At 55.8% G+C, this 20,907-nt stretch overlaps 1 protein-coding gene across 1 annotated transcript in view; it reads right to left on the reverse strand.

Moving 5' to 3' along the window:
* Positions 1 to 20,897, reverse strand: part of Ahnak2 (AHNAK nucleoprotein 2) — a 42,867-nt gene extending 21,970 nt beyond the window's left edge. Inside the window, exons 1-3 of the mRNA XM_052738132.1 lie at positions 14,964 to 20,897; positions 557 to 615; positions 356 to 454 (exon numbers count right to left, since the gene is read on the reverse strand). Of these exons, the coding sequence (XP_052594092.1) occupies positions 356 to 454; positions 557 to 615; positions 14,964 to 15,018 (213 nt within the window). The 5' untranslated portion in view covers positions 15,019 to 20,897. The remainder of the gene's footprint in view (positions 1 to 355; positions 455 to 556; positions 616 to 14,963) is intronic.
* Positions 20,898 to 20,907: the final 10 nt, after the last annotated feature.

A 20,907-nucleotide genomic window follows, 5' to 3' on the forward strand; every position in this document is an offset into this window, starting at 1 on the left:
AGGTCTCCTCTGATTCCTGCATGGCTCCTCTCACAAGGAAGTCAGCAGTCTCCTCTCCAAGATGGTATGAGTGTACATGTATGGGTGTGCTATGAAGGAGTATGCCCCTGCCACATCCCACAGTGGGTTCTCAGAGTTTGTCACACACACACACACACACACACACACACACACACACACACACACACGAGCTGCAAGTGTCCCCATCTCCACAGTGGCTCAGCCAGCTAAAGGGAGGGGCAGTGGAGAAGAGGGCAAGACCAAATGCCTACGGCAGAGAGGGCAAGCGGGATAAGGTGCCTGTGGGCCACACCTGAGCCTTCCTTCGACCAGCAGTTCTGCCCTGCAGGCTTACCTGGGCTCCAAAGCCAGCACCTTCAGCTGTGTATTCATAAACAGGGGAGGACCCCTGCGGCCTTGGCCGAATGATCTCACCCACAGGCCCTTCAGTCACCTGGTGGAAGATAATAAAGTTACCTCCAACTACCAGCTCTCCAGCCTGGGGGAGATGGGGCGGGGCTGAAGAGGAAGGGGTTCCCCTTGGGGTGACACTCACAGAGTAGTCTTCTTCAGTCTCAACCCCTGGCTCCTGGTTCTGCAGCTGTCGTCCAGACACTACAGAGACAAGAGTGGTTAGTGGACATGAGGGCGGTAGGCTGTATGGTGAACACGGGAAAACAGGGTACGCAAGGGTGAACATGGGCCTGAGGGAAGATCCAGAGACCCTGGGTGGAGCAACCACAGGACAGCAGTAGAGTGGGATTTGCAGATTTAGTCCAAGAGAGAAACACAAACAATAACTACCCAGAGCCTGAAATTAACATCCAGAGTTGCTGTAATATGGTCTGCTAAACATCCTGCATCCATCCCCAAATCACAGGCAGTAAAAAGAAACAAGAAGATGGAGCTCCACACTGAAGAGCAAGGAGTGATGGACGGTGTCTCCAAGAGTCCGCAGACTCCGACTAACCGCTAACAGATGTTTAAAATGCTAAAGGAAACCACGCATAGGGTTAAAGACTGATGGCAGACTCTCAGAGAGAGAACTTACAGGGTTAGAGATGTAGTTAAGTTGGTAGACTGCTTGTCTAGAATGCACAAAGCCCTTCTTCGATTTCCAGGAATGCAAACCCCAGCACGGTACCCACAGCTGCACCCCCACCACTTGAAGGGTGAATGCAGGAGGACTGGGGTTCAAGGTCATCCTCAGCCGTATGTTTTCAGGCCAGTCTGGGATACCATGCATCACATAAAAATCAATCAATTCAACCCTGAGTTTTTAAAGCCAAAATTGTGGAAATTCTGGAGTGGAGTATGTATTAGAGACTCAATAGTAGATCGGAGGAGCCTGGAGAAAGCACTTCAGACTGAATTTCATAACCGCTTTGAAGAACACGATAGAAAAGCTGAAGAAAGATGAGCAGAGCCTCAGGAATCTTCGGGAAGAAAAAGAGAAAAAGGCGGAAAAAACCTGCTGAAGAAGCAATGGAAGGAACTAGTGGACAGGTCCAAGGGGTTCGACAAATCCTGAGCAGGAGAGACACAGAGATCTTCACGGAACAAACCATGATCAAAGAAAGTGGCCCAGCACCCAGAAAGACACGAAAGCACCGCTGACAGCCGGCTTCTCAGAAGAATGGAATAACAGCTAGCCCCGGACCTGCTGAGACAGATGGCCCAGCAGGTGAAGGCGCCCCCGGGACCCATGTGATGAGTGGAGAGAACTGACCTCCACGGAAGCGCCATGGCATGGGCACCTGTGTGCACAGTCCAGGCCACACAAGACCAGGACTCAAAGAGACAGTTAAAGAGAAGGCAGGCATGGTGGCGCTTGTTTTTAATCCCGGCATTCCAGAGGTAGATGCAGGCAGACCGCTGTGAGTCCAAGGGCAGCCTGGTCTACATGGTGAGTTCTGAGCTACCCAGAGCTACATTCTGAGACCCTGTCTCAAAAATAAAATTAAATAAAAAACTGTGGAAATGAGAAGAAAATTCAACAATATTTGCAAAGACTGAAAGAAAAAAAGCTTTCAGGCAAGAACTTGATCCCCCATTCTCCTACAACAGCCATTACACTTGTACACATTGAAAGAAAGAAGAAAAAAGAAAAGAAGACAGGGAGGGAGGAAAAAAGGAAAGAAAGCCTGAGTTGGTAGGTGAAGTCCCGAGTGAATGTGTGTTATTGGCAAAGACCAATGCCTCAGGCCCCCGGGAACTGGCAAGACGTTCCTCTAGTCCATGTGCAAATGCTGACAGAAAGCCTGAGTGCAGCAGCCTCCTCCCAGGTGGACGGCAACCGAGACAGCGCCCTACAGAGACTTCCAAGCAGACTCGCATTAGATTACCCTCCTTCTTGTACATAAGGAACGCCCCGAGGTTCCAGGCTGTGTGTGGTTGCTGCCGCTCCATCAGAGTGAGCATGGCCTAGCCAGTACCGGCTTTTCTGTATGTGTGTCTGTTTATCTGTCCTTTCTTTATTCACTTTCTTCATTTCCAGAACCAATCCATGCTGGACAGGCTTCCACGGAACTCATCTTTTTTAAAACGCGGGTGTGATGGCTTGCACGTGTAACCCTAACACTGGGGAGGTAGAGATAAGTGGTTTCCTGGGGCTCACAGGCCAGTCAGCCTAGCCTACAAGGCCAGTGAGAGACCCTGCCTCAAAATCTAGTGTGAACAGGATCCAGGGAACAATATCTGAAACTGGCCTCTGGCCTACACACACACACACACACACACACACACACACACACACACACACACACAGAGAGAGAGAGAGAGAGAGAGAGAGAGAGAGAGAGAGAGAGAGTTCAAAATGTGCATGCTTTACAAAGGATGGTGTGAAAATGGTCAATTAATACAAGAAAAACCGGCCAGCCCCCTAGCGAAATGCAGATTTAAAAACCACAAAGCAAAGTAGATCTCCCAGCACCATAGGAATGGAAGGCTCTTCTCGGTGAGGGGTGCAGGGGCCACTGGACGTGGGAAAATACTAATCTTTATTGCCAACTCAGCCACAGAACACATTGATTTTTATGTGAATTACAGTTCCAAAGATGAAGATTTAATAAATCTTAAAGAAAACAGAAATTACTTTGGCAGAGAACAAAAAAATCTTAAACAAGACACCAAGGCTTGTGAGATGGCCCTCGGGTAAAAGATGCTGGCCACCAAGCCTGGTGACCTGAGTTCAGTCCTTGGGACCCACATGATGTCCTCTGACCTCTCCATGTCCTGTGGCACATGTGTTTGTACACATACACAGACACACACACAATAAAGAAAGAAATGTAACTCTTTTTTAATTAGCCCAAGTGAAATAAGTGAGAAATCAGTCTACCTTAAAATTTGGAACTTCAGTCAGGCGAAGACACCGGTGAGGGTGTGAAATTCAGGCTCCAGCCTGGGCAAAGATGTTTGTAAGACATCTTTGTAAATTAGCAACTACAGGCGCCCTGCCCGGAAAGTACAAATAGTTCTTGCAAACCAAGAAAGGCTAAATGACCCAGTGAAAACCAGGCCAGGGCTGGGAGCACAGGTCAGTGGCAGAAGCCAGGAGTTTAATTTCCAGAAGAAAGGAGGAAGAAGGAGAGCAGGAAAGGAGCTGGGGAGGGAGAAAAGTGGACATGGAGGGCACGCACATAGGATGTACAACTGGCCTTCCAAATCCACAGTGAGGACTCATGCTGTTCCCAGAGCGGCTGAAATGAAAAGGCCTGGGTGTGCTGAAGGAGAGGAAGACGTCGGCAGCTGGAATCCTGTCCCATCTAGGCAGGAGGTGAACTGGGACAATCGGTTTGGAAAATGGCCTGCTGATATTGACCAAGGCCATCTACCTGCTGGCCCTGCAGCTTCACAGCCAGGCACAAGCTAACAGGCACCAGCATGTCACCATGGTGCCAGCATGCTCTGCTGCTCCAGTGACACTCATGCTCATCTCCATCCTACAAATTTTTTTTTTAATTTTTGGCTTTTGGTTTTGTTTTGTTTTGACATAGGGTTTCACCATGTAGCACTGGCTGTCCTGGAACTCACAGAGATCCAGCTGACTCTGCCTCCTGAGTGCTGGAATTAAAGGTGTGTGCCACCATACCCAGCACCCTACAAATTTTTAAGTGATATAAGTCAACGTACTTTCTCTGTGCTGAGAATAGTGTTTATTCGTCAGAAGATAGAACGGCAGTGAGTGGCCTCTTTAGTCCATTGCTGCCTTTGCAGATAAAGTTTTATTGGGACACAGAAAAAAACAAAATTTTCCCCCACATAGAACTCCAGCCTAAAGCCCCTGAATTCTGCTAAATATTCACAGGAAGAACAGCCCTGATGCACATGGAAGGCGGCTGGGCCTGGGCTCCAGGACTACCTCCACAAGGGAAGCAATGCTGAGGATTAAGCCCCTCCGCTGCTTCAGGCCTGTCCTGAGGGGTGGAGTCCCTGCTACACAGACATTGTCGCTGTCAGTAATGGAGTCCTGTGCACTGACCCTGACATTCTCATAGGATTCTGGATGTAGCTACTATGCTCTGGTCAACCTGGATTCCCGCAGGTATGCTCAGAGGCCACCCTGCCAGTCCCGACACTCCTGTCCCCAGAGGCACCCCAGGAGTTGTGCCTATCAGCACTTGACACTCTAGCTTCTTCTCCTGCCTGTTTGCTGTTGTTCTTTTAAAAGCGGCTCTGAGAGGGCCAGGGATGGAGCTTCCCGGGGTTAGTCCTCCCGAGGGAGGTGGGGAGGGTCAAAGACTGCCTGTCAGGTCCCACCTCTCCTTCCTGTTACTCTGTGGGCTAAACCACAGACCCTGACCTCTAGGACATCAGGAAAGTCACAGTCTCCATTTATAAGACTGACCTTAGGCAAGATAATAGTCAAGGAACTCCATATCCCTGGAATCCCCGTGTTCATGTCCCATAACCTAGGGATAGAAAGTGTGCCAGTCATCTGTCTCCATCATCATCCCCGCCCAGTCTTTGTCCAGGCACCCCACCACTGCTGGGGGCTCCCAGGATTGCTCAGAGAATCCACTCTTTGCCCTAGCCACATATTGACTTAGGGGATGTGGAAAGGGGGTAGCTATAGGAGGGACTCTGGGTCAACTACCCTTCCTGGAAGCCAGGCAAGGGTAGATGAACCTACGTCTTCCTGTTTCCCTGGCTGAGGCTGGAGCTTTGGCCAGGGTCCAGGCCTAGGACTGGGCCCAGCTGGTGCTGGGATGGGGGTCCCAGAATGGAAGACCCCCATGGCCAGGCAGTGACCTACCCCTGAGAAATTGTATTCCATACCTGTCTCACAGGAGTTTCATGAATGTCAAAAGCCTCTGAGGAAAGGTGTTGACAGCTGGGACGTGGGAAGCATGAGGCAGACCAGCCCCGGCCCTGCTGGCTGGGGTTCAGGCTCCTTCTCAGGCTCAGCAAGCTTCAGTATAGCCAATCCCACCCACACAGGCCCCCCTTCCTTGTGAGGATGGAGAGACGGCCCTGGGGAGAGGCATGAACTCTGCCATGAGGCTGCACTCCAGGCTTCAGCAGGATCCCCCACCCAGGAACCACAAAGAGGAAAGCAGAAACTCTACTGACTGCTAGATGGAGAGAGGCCTGCCTACGCCCACCAGCTGTGGGGATGAGGGAAGCCTGGGGCAGAGTCTCATCCACCTAGAGCATGACTCCCAGATCGGGGGGAGGGGGACAGGGAAGTACCCTAACAGCCTGCCCACATACATCTCTCAAAGACAGCTCTGTAAGCAGTCCAGCCTAGAATACTGCCATCTAAATAATGACACAGGTTGTTGAAGGTCACCAAAGCGCTGTTTTATAGAGGAGGAAATGGGGACACACCTGAGCCAAGCCTAGCAGGTCTGGCCACTGTCATCTGATAGTCCCCCAAATTCCCTGCCCTACCCCCTAGCACCCCAACCCCTTCACACAGTTCCAAACACTGCCGCTGACATCCCATGCCTACATACACAAACCTTTACTCAGGAAGGGACCACAGGACCCCAGGGAAGCCACTTCCCCGCCGGGACATGCTGGTGCCGAACAAGGACACAGACCTGCTTTAGAGAAGATGAAGTTCTAGGAACTGGACTAGTTTAGGGTGAGGCTGAACAGGTCAGACCCGGAGGAGGGTAAGGGAGCCAAGCAGGGGCTGCATAGAGGGGTGTCCTGCCCCCATGATCCATGGCCACTTTCCTGTTCAGGGCCATCCCAGCAAGGCCATGGAGGCAGGGTGGGGCATGCGGGTAAACAAAACTGGAGTTTGCATTCAGACTGCTTGACTTCCAGGTGGGGCCTGGGTCAGTAGCCATGTTTGCATGTTACCAGGGCAGTGGGATCCTTAGGAAACTGGCTGAGAGACTCTCCAGTTGCCTGAGGGTTGTGTGTATGGGTGCCCAGGACAGGCTCACACTGCCGAGGCCACTTCTTTCAGAGTGGGATCCTAGTACCCTTACAGGCTCACATGCAGCCGGGTCCACCCCACCTTGCATGCACTCAGGCCCCGCCCCATCCGGGCACTTCACAAAGCAAGTGCCAAGCCGGGCTGACTGTCATGAGACCTTCAGACCTCGTGAAGCAACAGCCAGGCGGTGGCAGGTCTGCCCACTCCGTCCCCCAGTGCGTCTGCAGATGAGTCTGAGGACTAGGGAACAGCGCCAGCTCCTGAGGGTGAGCCACACAGTCCAGGGCCAGAGCTCTTCCCCACACAGGCCAGCTATACCCAGGAGGATGTTCCCATGTTTGTCCCCCAAAACAAACTCTCTGGAATCACCTGCCTCAACTCTCTCCACTGCTGAACTCTTCACAGACTGCTCCCCCACACTCCCCCAGAGGCAAACTCACAGGCAGGGAGGTTGCCCTGCTGTTGTTGCCTCTGCATCCCACACACTTGGAGCTTGGTATACAACAGGTACAGAATAAATGCTAGTACAAGAAATGGCTAAGGAGGGAAAGAGAATGAGCTGGTCAAAACTCCCGGCCACGCTGAGTGTGGTGGCATGTGGCCATAATCCCAGCACTCAAGAGGCAGAGACAAGAAGAAAGGCAGGCAGCTCAAGGCCAGCCGGAGCTGCAGAGTGAGTCCCAAGCCAGTGTGGGTTACAGAGAAAGAACCTGCCTCAAAAACCAAAATAAAATGGCGATGGGCAGCCCTGCCCGGACTTAGAAGGACGCTGCATCTGTGGGCCATAGGAGCAGCAGGTAGGCCCAGGCCAGCTCCTGTATCTGGAGAAACTCAGACATGGAAAAGTATACTAGCCCATCAACCCCCAAAGATTCAGAAGCCAGCAGGAATGGCCACCACACCTTCAACCATCCAAGAATAAACCAGCTTCCCTTGTCCTTTGAGTAGAAAGGCAAAACTCTGGACACCAGGAACAGTGTGGCCCATCATGGGCAGTCCACTCTTCCAGACCCACCTTGGGTAACCCCAGTAAGTGAGTCAGGTCTTGTCTGAGCCACCTTCTACAACCATTCCAGGCCTCTGCACACCAAACCAGGTCAGTGGCCTCCATCTGAGGACCCCTCCCTAGGCCACAAGACCCAACCTTGCAGGTCTGTAAGAGCTACTTGGTACCTGTGGCACCAATGTCCCTCACAAACTAGGCTCTCTCCAAGCAAAAACCACTAGTCACACCAGACAGGGGCAGAGGCAGGGGCAGGGGCAGGGGCAGGGGCAGGGGCAGGGGCAGCTGGGAGTTTTGTCTCACCCCACAGCTTAGAACGCAAACTGGGAGGTACTGCTCCAGGGCTTTCCTGGCTCCAGGCCATGTGGGGTCCAAACAGCTCTTTGCTAGCATTTTCCCAAACCAGCCTGGCTGGCCCTGGCACAAGTCAGCTGCGGCCACAGAGAGCTGACACCCCTATCCTTCAACATCAGCAGGAAGCAGAACAGGAGGAAGGTGCCCAGCCCAGCTCTGCCCCTCCAGCCTCCCTTGCTGGCTGCCCATCCGGCCCCCTCTGACCTGCTGAGTGGCGAGAGAGAGGGGCAGGTGTTGCTGCGGGCTGAGCCCAGAAGGGGACGGGGCGCAGAAGGGTGCAGCCACTTCTCCGAAGAGGACACGTTCCCAAACTTGTGTAGAAGAAACCCTGGGCTGGCTGCTCCCACCAGTCCCTCCCTCCACGGCCCCTCCCCTGCTGTCTCTCCTCCCAAGTCTTCAGCCAGGCTCAGAGCCCTGCCAACCCCCCTCCCCAACACACACACACACCCTACCAGAGGGAGTGGGCGGTGCCCCTCACAGGCTCGACTCTGGGAGCCAGGGACCCCACCCCAGCTCCCCACCCCCACCAGCCCAGGCAGCTGACCTGGAGAGGAAACGCCTGCTATCTGACTCACAACCACTAGCCCAGCCAGTCAGCAACTGTGTGAGCAGCTGCCTGTTGTGTGGCCACACAGATAGGAAGCGGGTTCTCCCATGCCCAGGTCTTGGGCCTCAGTTTCCCTGTGATGGTTGGGGGTTCAAAAAAGGGAAAGAGGCCGGATGTGGTGGTTCATGCAGCACTTGGGAGGTAGAGACAGGCAGATCTCTGAGTTTGAGACCAGCCTAGTCTACATGATAAGTTCCAGAGAAGTCAGAGGTACATAGTGAGACCCTGTCTTAAAAAAAGGAGGAGGAGGAGGAGGAGGAGAAAGTCTGGAAAGGCTAGCTCGATCCTCAACACACCTAACACAACACCTTTCTAGTGCTCTGGCAAAAGGCATCTCCTGCACTTGGAGATGGGGTGAGGGGTACTGCATAATACATGTGTAGCTGGACCTCAAAACTGACATTTGCACTTCTCTCCCACCCTTAGGTTTTGGAGACTAATGGTGGCTGAGAAAGCTGCCTCCTTGGTCTTCAGATCTCCAGTCACGCACTGCCCAGAGCTCACACACCTCCCTCAGCTCCTCGTTTCCAACCCCTCCCTGCTCTAGGCGGTCAGCGGGCCTGAGCAGGAGCCACCAGATGTACTAGCTGTAGCTCTGTTGGGATCCCAGGGCCGGCTGTGGGCACCTGAGCCTAAGGACAGGCTGCAGCAGGCTCACAGAGCGAAGGGGTCCAGCCCAGGGTTCCAGGATAGGGAAGGTCAATATGGGCGGTCCTGCCAAACATACCAGGCCCTAGATCAGCAGAAATGAGAGCCACTAGAAGCAGCTGAAGAGCCAGGCCCTCTACTGGGATACAGAAGTCAAGAGCTGCCTGAAGTGGAGACCAGCTCAGAGAACGCCAAGGACAAGAGAAGGCAGGGGTCACTGGCGAGCAAAGAGGCAAAGGGGCAGAGCTTCAGGGACACCCTCAGTCCTGGAAGTGGAAGAACTGGCCAGCTTCTCCCAACCTTGCCCTAAAAACCTAACGGTGGTGACAGCAAAAAACAGCTCTGTTTACACTGCACAAGAAAGCCGGCTAGGTATGCTCCCCCACCCCCCACCCCCCCACCCCCCACCCCCGCTCCAGGGCCCAGCTCCCAGGCAGTTCTCACCTGGGAACTCTGTTTACTGCCTGACACCAGACCAAACTGTCAACTCTAGGTGGGGCAAGGCTGGCTGAGTCAGCAAGGCCCTGCAAGCTGGGGCAGTTCAGCTGGAGGTGGGAAGGATGCTGGCATGAAGCAGGTCTCCTGAGCCTGGCAATCAATCCTATCAGGCCCCTCTGTCCCTGGGGCCAGTGCACAGTGCCTTCTGACACCCCTTGCTTCTTCTGTCCCTTGCCCCACCCACCTGGGGGGGGCGGGGGCGGATCTGAGATCACCAGGGCAATAGCCTTGGAGTCCCACTTCACTATAGCCAGAGGGATGGTCCCTGCAAAGGGACACGCTGCTGGATGGCTGAGTCATCTTCCAAACCCGAGTGGGTCATGATCCCCCAGCACGGGCTCGGCCACAGAAAAAGCACTGGCGTGGCCCATCTCCACCCCCACCCCCACCCGCACCCCCACCCCCACCCGTGTGCTTGGCTGAGGCGAGCCGCTGCACCAGTGACTCCTGAGATGACAGGGACAGGGACGGGTGACAGCAGGGAGGGAAAGCCGGGATCGCTGTGATTCTGGAGGACCTCACGAGCTGCCCCTGCCTAGAGCCGACCTAGAGGGGCTCACTTGACTCTCAGCAGGCTTTGCCTACCTCAGATCCCAAGGATGGCCACACACACCCTGCTCAACCCTTGATTCTGTATAGCAGGGCCCCGTGGTCAGGGAGGGCTTGGGCATCTGCGAGTCACACGCCACAGACCCTAAGACTTAGGGGTCAGGACGTGTCAAGTGACGCCCACTGCACCTCTAGCTTGAAGCTGCCAGGACCCCAGCCCAGCTCTCTGATACCATGGGAACTTGGCAGTGACAAGATCGGGTGGGGCCAGGGGGCAGCTGATAGTGACTCAGCCGAGGGCATTCCTAGGGGATATGTCACAGCACGTCCTGGGTGCCGCTGCCACCCTCCCACCCTCTAGCAAGGCCTGCCAAGGAAGGAGCCACCCAATAGTGAGCTGGCCCCAAGCATCTGTGGCAGGCTGCTCTTCTTCCTCCCACAGAGGGTCCAGCTCTCGGGAAACAAAGGCCACCAGGGCATCAAAGAAGACATGGGAGGGGGACAAGGCAACTCGGCCTCAATGCCTGCAGGCTGGTTCCTGTTCTCATCTCCACTCAAGGCAAGCAGGAGCCTTGACTCAGCTGTAAATCCCAGTGCTGGGCAGCTCTACGGGGCGGGTGGCAAGCCTGTGGACAAGGAGGCCCAGGTCCGGTTGAGGCCGAGCTGTTTGTGCCCTCACTGCCAGCACTGCATCCTGCAGGGAAGGGACTTGAGGTCCCTTCCTGGTCTGCCCCACAACACCCAGCAACTCTGCCGACCGCTCCTCCTTCATCATTGGGATGCAAGGACCAAGTGTACAGCCAGGACCCTGGAGAGGGACCTCAGCACTGTCCTCTGTTCCCACCTGTACGCACTGGGGCCAGGTGTATACTGCAGCGTGCTGGCCAGGAAGGGGCTCAGCAGCCAGCGTCAGGAGTGGCTGGAAGCGTTTCCGCCATGCGTGGGGTGTGGGGTGTGGGGAGTGGGGAACACAGCCTCCCGCCCCAGGCCTCCTGGGCCCAGACCCAATTTTCCATCTGAGAAAGTGCTTCTGACTATTAAATATTTATCCCAGCAAGGCAGGCCTTGGCTCCCTTGGCCCATGCCTTCCAAAAAAAGAAAAATAAAGGGAAACCCAGAGGCAGAGGCAGGGAACAGGAAGACAGGGTCCCTGGAGACATGCTCTTCACAGGACAACAGCTTCCCTTAGAGTGGGGTCCAAAATTGGGAGTCAGTGTTTCCATCAAACTAAGCCTCCCTTCCCTCTGTATAACTCCATTTGCCCAGCGCCTGTCCCCTATCCAAGAACTGCCCAGATCCAGCCTGGTGAACATGGTTACTGCTGCCTGTGGCCTCCCTCCTCATGGACACCTTTGAGCCCTCCGTGACACCTCCATGTACTGGGGCCACTTCCCACTTGCTAGACAAGCAATGAGTGAATCTCTGCTCTCCCTCCTAAGTCTGGGGACCTCCAGGAAGTAGTGTACCAGCTCTCAGGCACAGTGGACAGGCAGAGATGAGTAGGCATCTCTCATACTTGAGACCATCTGTGGGTGCAAGATCTGCCTCCTCCTGGGCAGAGGACAATATCAGCGAGATCTTGACTTTTTGCTCCCATGTGGCCGTGACACCCAGGTAGATAAGAGTTCCTCTCTTTCTGCCAGGGCTCAAACCTCTCCTCCCTAGCCAAGCTGGTCCAGGCTGCACCTGAAACACAAACATCTTCAGTGAAGGGTGTGGAGGAGGTCACAGAAGGAAGGAAAGACACAGAAGTCTGGAGTGAAATGCTCTCATCAGGGGCAGCAACTGGTGTAGCCCAGGACAGAAGAGCCTGTCTGAGCAGAGAGAGAATAAAGGCATTGCTACAGGACCACAGGTGGCGGTGGGCACAGCTGCCTGAGCACAGGAGGCTGGGAGGCTAGGGGATCTGCCAGCTCAACCCTCCTGTCTACTCTCAAGCCTAAACTACCCCTTTCTTGGCTGATAGTAAAAAACAGATACAGCCTGGTGCTTGGAGAGAGCAGGATGAAGTACGGTCCTGTCCCCTGAGCTATCCAAAGAGCCTTGCTGGGTGATGGTGGCACACGCCTTTAATCCCAGCACTCAGGAGGCAGAAGCAGGCAGATCTCTGAGTTCGAGGCCAGCCCGGTCTACAGAGTGAGTTCCAGGACAGCTAGGGATATGCAGAGAAACCCTGTCTTGAAAATTAATAAATAAATAGAGGAGTGGGGGAGAAAGGAAAAAGGAGCCTCAGATGTTGTTAGCAACTGATACAGCCCCCAACAGCGGCTTTTAATCTCACCTCATTCAAGTAGGGAAGTGGTCCAGGATAGCCCCCACTGCTTCCCCTCAGTGCCCGTCCACAGATATGTGTAAGCTGAGGAGGAGCCACCAGAACCCAGCCTCTTTTGTGCCCTGCCTGGTAGAGCAGGACAGCTGGTACCTCTCGGAACCACCTACCACCTCTCTCTGCTGGGTGTCTAGCGAGTTCCACTGTGACGCAGGGCTCAGCGTCCCTGCTCCCTGCTTCTGTATCCCATCTTCAGAACAAGAACATAGATTCCTACCAGTGTGGCAAACCCTATCCAGGAGATGATGAAGTAGTGAGTGCTGCATGTGTCCTCACTGGGAACACAGCTCTTTCCCAGCATGGCAGCCCAGGCACTCCTGGGCACAGATGTCAGGTCTGGACCTACGTCCTGACCTCAAGGCCGGGCACCTAAAAGCTGTTCTGGCCCTATACTCTTTGGGGGAAGGAGCTAGCCATGGCCATGGCCCCCGACCCCAAAGAAAGAACATCCAGATATCCCTCATGAACTCCCCAGATCCAGCAGTGGTTTCTTGAAGAATGCTGGGAGTTAGTGCCTCGGCAGTGCCAGGCTCATGCAGGTGCAGCACAGGAGCCACCGCTTGGAAAACAGGACTCGCTCTAACTCTCTGTGACTCAGCTATGCCTCTGGGAAGACACTCACACATACGCCCGGAGCGGTGTGACAACCAGCACCTATGGTGGTAAACTTCTTGGTGTCAGTCTCACGGTGGGTGAAGGCACTTGGGCACTCCTGGGGTGGGTGTGTCCCTATACAGCGCCACCCCTCCCCACCCTTGCCCAATCTTGTGTAGGTACATTCCCAGAACATCCACCAGGGGGCAGCCTCTGAGCAAGTTAGCCGGAACAGGGGTGGCTCTGCCCTGGGCTGTAGGAGGCGGCAGATGGCCAAGGGTGTGCACCAGGAGTTTAAGAGACCAGGTATGCCTGGCACAGGAGGGCAACTCCGCCCTGTTGGGAGTGGACCACAGCTGGTACAGGCCTAAAACCAACCCTCGCCTTCAACCCACAGTGAGTATCCTTACGAAGCATGCATATCCCTGGGCCCGTGGACAGGGTGGAGCCAGCCTGGGCAGAACCATCCAGGCCCTTATCCTGAAAGTCTCCTACCACAGCTGCACAGAGGCCACTGCTCTAACTCCCTAAGAGCAGGCAGACACAAGGAGAAACTGCTCCAGACAATAAAAGAGGGAAGAGACACCCTTGTGTGAGGTACAATGGGGTGAGGTACAGAATGTGAATGAGGTGGTCCCTTAACCTGAACCCAAGAATACGGAGGCCACTCATGCGCACTGGAGACAGAGCAGTCCTGTGCACGCGGGCTTCTTCCCTCTGGGGAGGCCCATCTGCAGCGACATGGGCCAGAGCCAGCAACGGGGAAAGAGGAGAAGGTGGGGGTCCATCACTCTCCCACTGCTAGTGGGGCTAGTCAGGGCCCTTGGGCTCCCATCTGTACGTGGGAGAGTCCCAGCAGAAGAACCCCTGGGATAGCAAAAGCCAGTTCCCAGAGTCCCAGGCTCCAGTCCGGCCTCAACCCATAGTGGACAAACGGGCCACAGGAAGGGCTCTGGCAGCTCCACTGAGTGGAGAAGATGCCAGGCAGGGCCACCCCTCTGCATTGCACTCTGCATCATGAGTGGCCTCATCGCCATAACTGTCATCAACTTGTTTTCTCTCACAGGGAGGGGCTCAGCCTGTACCAGTGCAGCGCCTCTGTCCCAATCCCCTAGCCAGTGGCTGGCCAGGTGCCCTGGGTGTGGCCAGGCTGCTGCATGACTGACCCAGGGTCTGAAGGACAGTTCCTTGCTGCCCCACCCGGTCCTCCAAGACACCAGAGGTAAGGTCCAGGACAAGGACCATCACATAAAAGCACGAGGTACCCACTCTGCAGCAGATGCTCAGCTCTGACCATGGGCTGGGGCCAACCCCCTTGACTGGAGCAACAGGACCCTACTCGGGCCCCTTAGGAAGGAAGCCCCAGACCTCAAGCCTCACCCTGCCCCAGCCACACCTAGTTGGCCATCCATATACACAGTAGCCACACAGTGCATCCAGCACAGTGCCTAAGCCTGGTAGCCCCAATCTAAGGCTTGGTCTAGCCAGGATGGTCCCCCCAAAAGCAGGTCAGAGGCTAGATCTCGAAGGTCTCCTAGCCTAGGACTGATGACTGACCACCTGGGCCTGTTCCATCCAGTATGAAGCACACATGCCTCTATAGCCACCTCACTGGGCAAAGCAGCGTCCCGGGGGTTACAGGAGGAACGTGATGAAAAGGTGAGAGAGAGGAAGGGACAGCGAGCAAGTCCAGAGTGCAAGGAGCCACACAGAGTAATGCAAACCCAAGAAACAGAGTGAGCAGCAGAGATGGGGAAAGGAGTAAGAAGAACGAGGCAGGCACAAGTACGAGCGAGAGATGCAGGGACCCACAGAGCCAGCGAAGGACCAAAAGCACCGGAGACCCGCCCGCCAGCCCCCATCCATCTCTCCTGCCCTTCCTCCCACGCGCAACTTGTCCCGCACTGCGCGCCCCCGTCACGCCCCGGCGCGCCCCCAGAGCCCACCCGCCCGAGGGAAGCGGGCTGCAGGCGGGGGTGAGGCGCACCGCTGCCGGGGGCTCCGGGCCAGGTGGGCAGCGCCACGTGGAAGCAGTCGCACATCTTGGCGGCTGGTGGTGCGGGCCGGCGGCGGCCCTGCGCGTCCAGTCAAGGCCAGGAGCTGATGCGCCTGGAGAAGGGCGGAGCCCACGGCTTCGGTACCCTGTGCTGCCGCGGGCAGCCGGGCTGTGACTGCGGCTTACGCCCGGGGTACCTCCAGACCTTGGCTACGGCCCCGCCCTGGTCCGCCCAGCCCACGCTGACCACTCGGCAGAGACGGCGCGGGCGGTGCCGCCGGTCTCATTCAACCCATTGGTTGCCGCAGCTGAGGCCCCGCCCTACAACGGACCCGCCCCGTCGGACCCAGGCTCCTGTGGTCTACCCTACCCCCCCAGCTGACCTCACCCCCTCCCTCCTCCAGGTTGCGTTTCTGGGGCAGAGATTTGTCAAGTTCCTCCAGGGGCCACCAGATCCCCTGCACCCGGAATCCAGGGCTTCCTTCCCTCCAGCTTGACTGTGGAGCACAGCAGTCCAGGGAAATGACAGCTTGCGATCTGAGCTCCTCAGGAGAAGATGGGGTTCAGGGGCAAAAGACAAGAGACGGTAAAGCAGATGCAAGAACAGGCTAGAAGCCGATAGTTTGGACATGGTGCCCTGGGCAGATCCCCTGTAGGCCGTCCAACAGGGCCAGAATTGGAGCCATCCTACAGCCCCAAGGCAGGATTTGACTTTTCAGTGTTTTTTGTAAAGAGCCTGGCACCTGGCACCTGGCCATGACAGGACTCTACTGGCTTGGCCCCCGGGCTGCATGACAGCGAAGGTACAGTGGGGCAGTGCTGGATGGCTAGGGAGGGCTCCTGGAAGGTTCCTGGCAGCCTAGGGGGCCGTGAACAAGACAAGTGTGGGAACTATTCCTGTCAGTGGAGAGACAACATTGGTTCTCAAGATGGGCATGAGAGCAGGTGCTGAACATGGCCTGAACAGGGACTGTCAGGGGCTCCAGGTCGAAGCTTGGGGGAGGCATTCTGAAAAATCAAGAGCTGCTGGACGAGGGCAGTGAAGCTGGGTGGGATTTCAGCGATCCTGGGACATCCTGGATGCTAACGAAGAGGACTGGGTAAGGCTTTGACAGGAGAGGACAGGATCTCACCGGCCTCTACCTGGGCACCATGCAGGAGGGAACACATTTTGGGGAGAGAAAGGCCCAAGTTCTGTTTCCACAGACTCAGGGTTGGCTAACCCCAGCCTGGTGCAGACCTGAGGGACAGAAATGTCCCGGACAGTGGGTTGGCCATGCCAGGTGGACAGAGAGGGAGGTGTGCACACCGCTTTTTCTAGGGCAACAAGATGGGGTGGGAGCCAGGGGAGGCTAAGATGCAGCAGAAGAGCCACATGGACCCAGGAACAAAACCATGCACTCAGGCCAGCACACACACCACAGGCCACCTTGGATTTGTCCCCGTATACTCAGACGTGCACACACCACACACACACACACACACACACACACACACACACACACACACACACACCCCAAGTGTAACAGGACATAGATGCATATGCACACAGTCTTAGGTGCAAGCGGGAACTCCCCACAGAAGTCAGGGCCCAGGTGAGCCAGTGAGCATTGGGATGACTCACCCTCGGCAGTTCCCGTTAGCTGGGCTGCAGTGCTGGGCAGCCTGCCAACAACTCAGGTCAGACAGACACCAGGCACTGCTGGGAAGGAGCCTTGGCAGCCTTCCCCTCCAACTGAATAGGCCTCAGCCCTGCCTTGGTGGGACACGAGTCTCATCCCATCCCCGGGGAAATGCCCTGGATGAAGAACACTACCTTGTCTCTGGGTAGAAGGGTCTCTGCGTTCTGGGGTACATCTCTGCCTGCTGGGTAGGCTGGAAGGTCTCAGTCTGTCGGTCCAGTGTATCTGAATCCGGCTTCAGGATCTGAGAGCAAGGGCCTGGGAACAAGGCGTGGTTTTGTATAACCAAAGACCTTTGGGTGCAGACCTGGCTATGTCCCTGGTCTCTCGGCAACATCGTTCAAGCAAAGTGGTCTCAGGTTGTCTAGCATGATCCACCTAGGGCTGTGGCGGTGCCCATCAGCTCTTTTGGGATGTGGATGTTATCCAGGCTACCCCAGTTCCAACAGGCCTAAGGCTGTCATGTTGATGGCACAGTACTGGGTAAGAGGTACCTAGGTGTGCCAGCACTCTCCCATTTGCCACAGTCAGTATGAGTTGTGCTTGGTCATGAGGCCTCCCTTGAGACACCTGAGACCCTCTTGAGCTTCCTCCATGGGGCCTGGACACCCTTGACCCAGTGAGAAGGTGACCATGCATGAACCTGGCCGTGTATGGTCAAAGCGTCTGTGTCTGCTCTGCTGGGGCTTGAGAAAAATGCAAGGCTGCTCACTGCCATACTCATTTGCAGTCTTGAGGGTTGCTTCAGGGCTGGCTTAGGCCCCAGATCCAGGATGTGGGGTGGGAACCCAAGGACTCTCCCTCCCTTCTCTCGCCCACTCCGACTCAGGGCTGGTAGGCAGATCCGTGCTGCTTGGGGTCTAGCACTTGGACTGCAGCTTGAAGGTCAGGGCGAGGTGAGGCCTAACATGGGGAGTCCAGCTGCCATCTCCTGGAAGATCCCCCTTGGACTAGAGGTCAGACCAGACACTGTGGGGGACAGACACCTTGGGGTATCTGCCTAGAGAGCTTTCCACCCCAGGGAAGAGCCACAGATGGAAAAACAAGACCATACACTCACACCAACACACATGCCACAGACCACCTTGGATTTGTCTCAGTATCCACAGACATGCACACACACTCCTGCGCACACACTCAGGTTCATGTGCACAGATATGTACACTCCTGAGTAGTGCTCCTGGGGCCTCGTGGTTGTGGCTGACTCACTATGCCTTTGGAAGACCCTGTTATGGAAGCCACTTACCTACGTGGGTGGACAAGTCAGACTCTCTCCCCAGGGCCCAGCTAGACCCTTCTATCACTAGTAGTATTCTGAAGCCTAAACCTAGCCATGGGATCACAGTGAACAGGAGCAGGGGAGAAAAACGTATGTGGTAGGGGACCTGCTCTGCTCCGTGGGCTGTCCCTTCCCCCAGTCTGAAGCCTGGCCATCTTCTGCCGCAGAGCGATGCACTGCCAGGAGTTCCCGTCACCACACCCCGGCTCCAGCCTCCTCCCCATGTCCTCCTCTGGGGACAGATGTCCTGCTGGGGAAGGCTCCTGCAGCAAGGTCTAGCTCAGGAATTTATACCCCCTCCCCAGCATGTGGGGAGATGACCCAGCTCACAACCACACCTCCTCTAAACGTCCACTCAGGGGTGTTGTGCGGCTCCGTAACACCCCATGATCTTTCCCCCCAAGAGCTGGGGCCCGGGGACTGGAGGTAAAGAGAGGATTGGACCCGATGTGGTCATGGCTATCTCACGCTCTGCCCCTCCCCCACTGGCCTGACCCAATGCTCCACTGCCTCTCCAGGAAGGCTGACCATGATGCCCAGAGCATCAATGATTGATGTATCCTGCAGCAGCCGCAGCAACATGGCAGAAATAGTTTTGCTATCACCATGGCCCTGCCCCACCTCGGCCCACAGGCACGCGGAAGGCAGTGGCATCTGTGGCCACTCTGCCGCAGCCACCCCACTCGTCTCAGTCCTTTGCTTAATTCTTTGTTCAGACCATGAAGAAGGTTCCAAGCCTGCATGTCCAAGAGGCTGAGGGCTGTCATAAGTAGGTGGGAGCCCCTTACCCAGAGCCCTCTATATCCATGACCACAGAGGGCCTGCCTCGACTTCCTCTTCCTCAACGCTGAGTACTTTGTCAGGTCTGGGCATGGTCCCAGGTCCTCCCAACCCCTGCATCCACACAGCTCAGCACACAGCTGGGGTCAGGAAGGAGGGAGATGATGGGGCATATTGGAGTGTTCTGCTGCCCAGATAGCAGTGGACTGAGCAGGCCCACCTGGGACTTGGGGAAGCCCTGGACTCTACAAACCACAGGCACAGAAGCAGGCATGTGACCTCCCACATCACTGGAAGACACCAGTGGTTGCTGGGACAGTCTGTTCAACTGGTCCTTACCATCAGGTGACCTCGGGAGGCACCAGGTTGACTGTGGGCTTTGGGCAAAGCAGCACTACCCCAGGCAGAGGAACTGGGGGCTGGAGAAGGAGAAACAGGTGAGGGGATGGAGGACTGTTAGGGCTCTGCCATTTCGCGGCCACTCGGGACTCAGCCCATCCTCTCACACTTCAACTTTAGGGGCCGCTCTAGCCCAACCTGCCCTAACTTAACCAAGTAGAGCTGCTGCCTCCTTTGCCCACCCACCCGGGCCGTCTGACCTGCTCTTCAGGCAGCACCAGGCACCCCTTCCTCACGACGGCGGCACGTATTTAGTGGGGTCCCCGGGGTCACCCAGGTCTATCGGTTCATGACGTTTGCTGCAGAAATATCACTAATGGACTGGGCTAAAATGACACACACTTGTTTTCCGGCAGCACAGGCTTTCACACACCTACCTCTCCATCCCCTTCTCTCCCTCCCTCCTGCTAGATAGGGTCTCACCATTTAGCCCAGGCTAGTCTCAAACTCACTATGTAGCTTAGACTGGCTTCTAACTTCTGATCCTCCATCAGCTTTCCCAGTGCTGGCATGACAGCCCTGTGCCACCACACCCCGTGCCCCCTTACAAGGACTTGTCTCCCCTGGGCACAGCTACAGGACCCAGGACTATCTCCACATCTCCACTTTAACCTCACACAGCAGATCTATCCATTTTCTAAGGTTTCATATCCACGGCTTCTGGAGATCAGCATGGGGAGCATCATTCAGATGACTCACTGTTCACACAGGCACCCCAACCTAGGCCTGTGACTCAAGAACTAGACCCTGGTGTATTCTCCAGTCTTCCCTCCTACCTGACAAGGCTGAGGCCTAGACAGACTCGGGAGGAACTGGAGGCCGGAAGGACTGCTCCAGTCCCACTCTTTTTCCCAGTCTACTTATCCCACTTTGAGCCCAGGCCTCAGTCTTCCTATCTCCTTCCAGCTCCCTGGACCTCGAAGACAGCAAGGGCAGTGGGCGAGGGGAATTGGAGCAGTGCAAATGGAGAGGAGGACCTGCGGGGTCATAACGAGGCCAACAGAAGCCAGTGTCTGCAAACACAGACAGTGTCTGGCCCTACCCTACCGGGCCACTCTGAGAGCTGGGACGGCTCGGCCAAGACCTAGTCCTGAGCTCTCTGCCTGGCTTAGAGAACAGTGCCAGGCTGCTCTGCCCAAGGGAGTAGGGAAGGCTGTGGTCCAAGATGCAGAGAATGATCTCATCTTGTCACTTTTAAATCAAATTTTCCAATAGATCTGAGGAGGCTGGGGATGAGAGACCGAATAATTCATGCAAGGGCAGGGCCCAGGGAAGTCCAGGGCAGGGAAATCTGTGTATGGAGGACGGGGCTAGCACTGGGCTTAGATGCAGGCCTGACCCACCTGTTTCCCAGGGAAGGTTGGTAATGGCTGCTAGTCCAGGATGGCTTGGGTAGAGATGTGACATGCTGCAGGTTGACTTCATGAACCTCAGAACTGGGGACAGATGGGAAAGGGCCAGGGATTTCTGTGGCTGGGGGCAAGGCTGGTTCATCGGGGCCCTTACGCCGCAGCACAGCTGGCTGCCAGAGACTGTGAGAGTCTGATTGCCCATGACCAAGACTGGCCCTGCTCTGCTTTGAGACTGGCTGGTGACCAGGCCCAGACTGTGAGCACATGAGAGAAGACAGTGTCTCTCCTGCTCTGCAGGCAGTAGACCCTCATCCTCACTCAAGGGAGAGTGGTCTGGGATTGGGCTAAATCAGCGAGACACTTTTTCCATCGTACCCATGTGGCCTCCAGTCTTGAGAAACCATTCAACAAGAGCGCAGGAAGCGGGGCCAGGCAGGGTGGGC

The sequence above is a fragment of the Peromyscus californicus genome, unplaced genomic scaffold (genome assembly GCF_007827085.1).
Source record: "Peromyscus californicus insignis strain IS unplaced genomic scaffold, ASM782708v3 Scaffold_15__1_contigs__length_86483966, whole genome shotgun sequence".
NCBI lineage: Eukaryota > Metazoa > Chordata > Mammalia > Rodentia > Cricetidae > Peromyscus > Peromyscus californicus.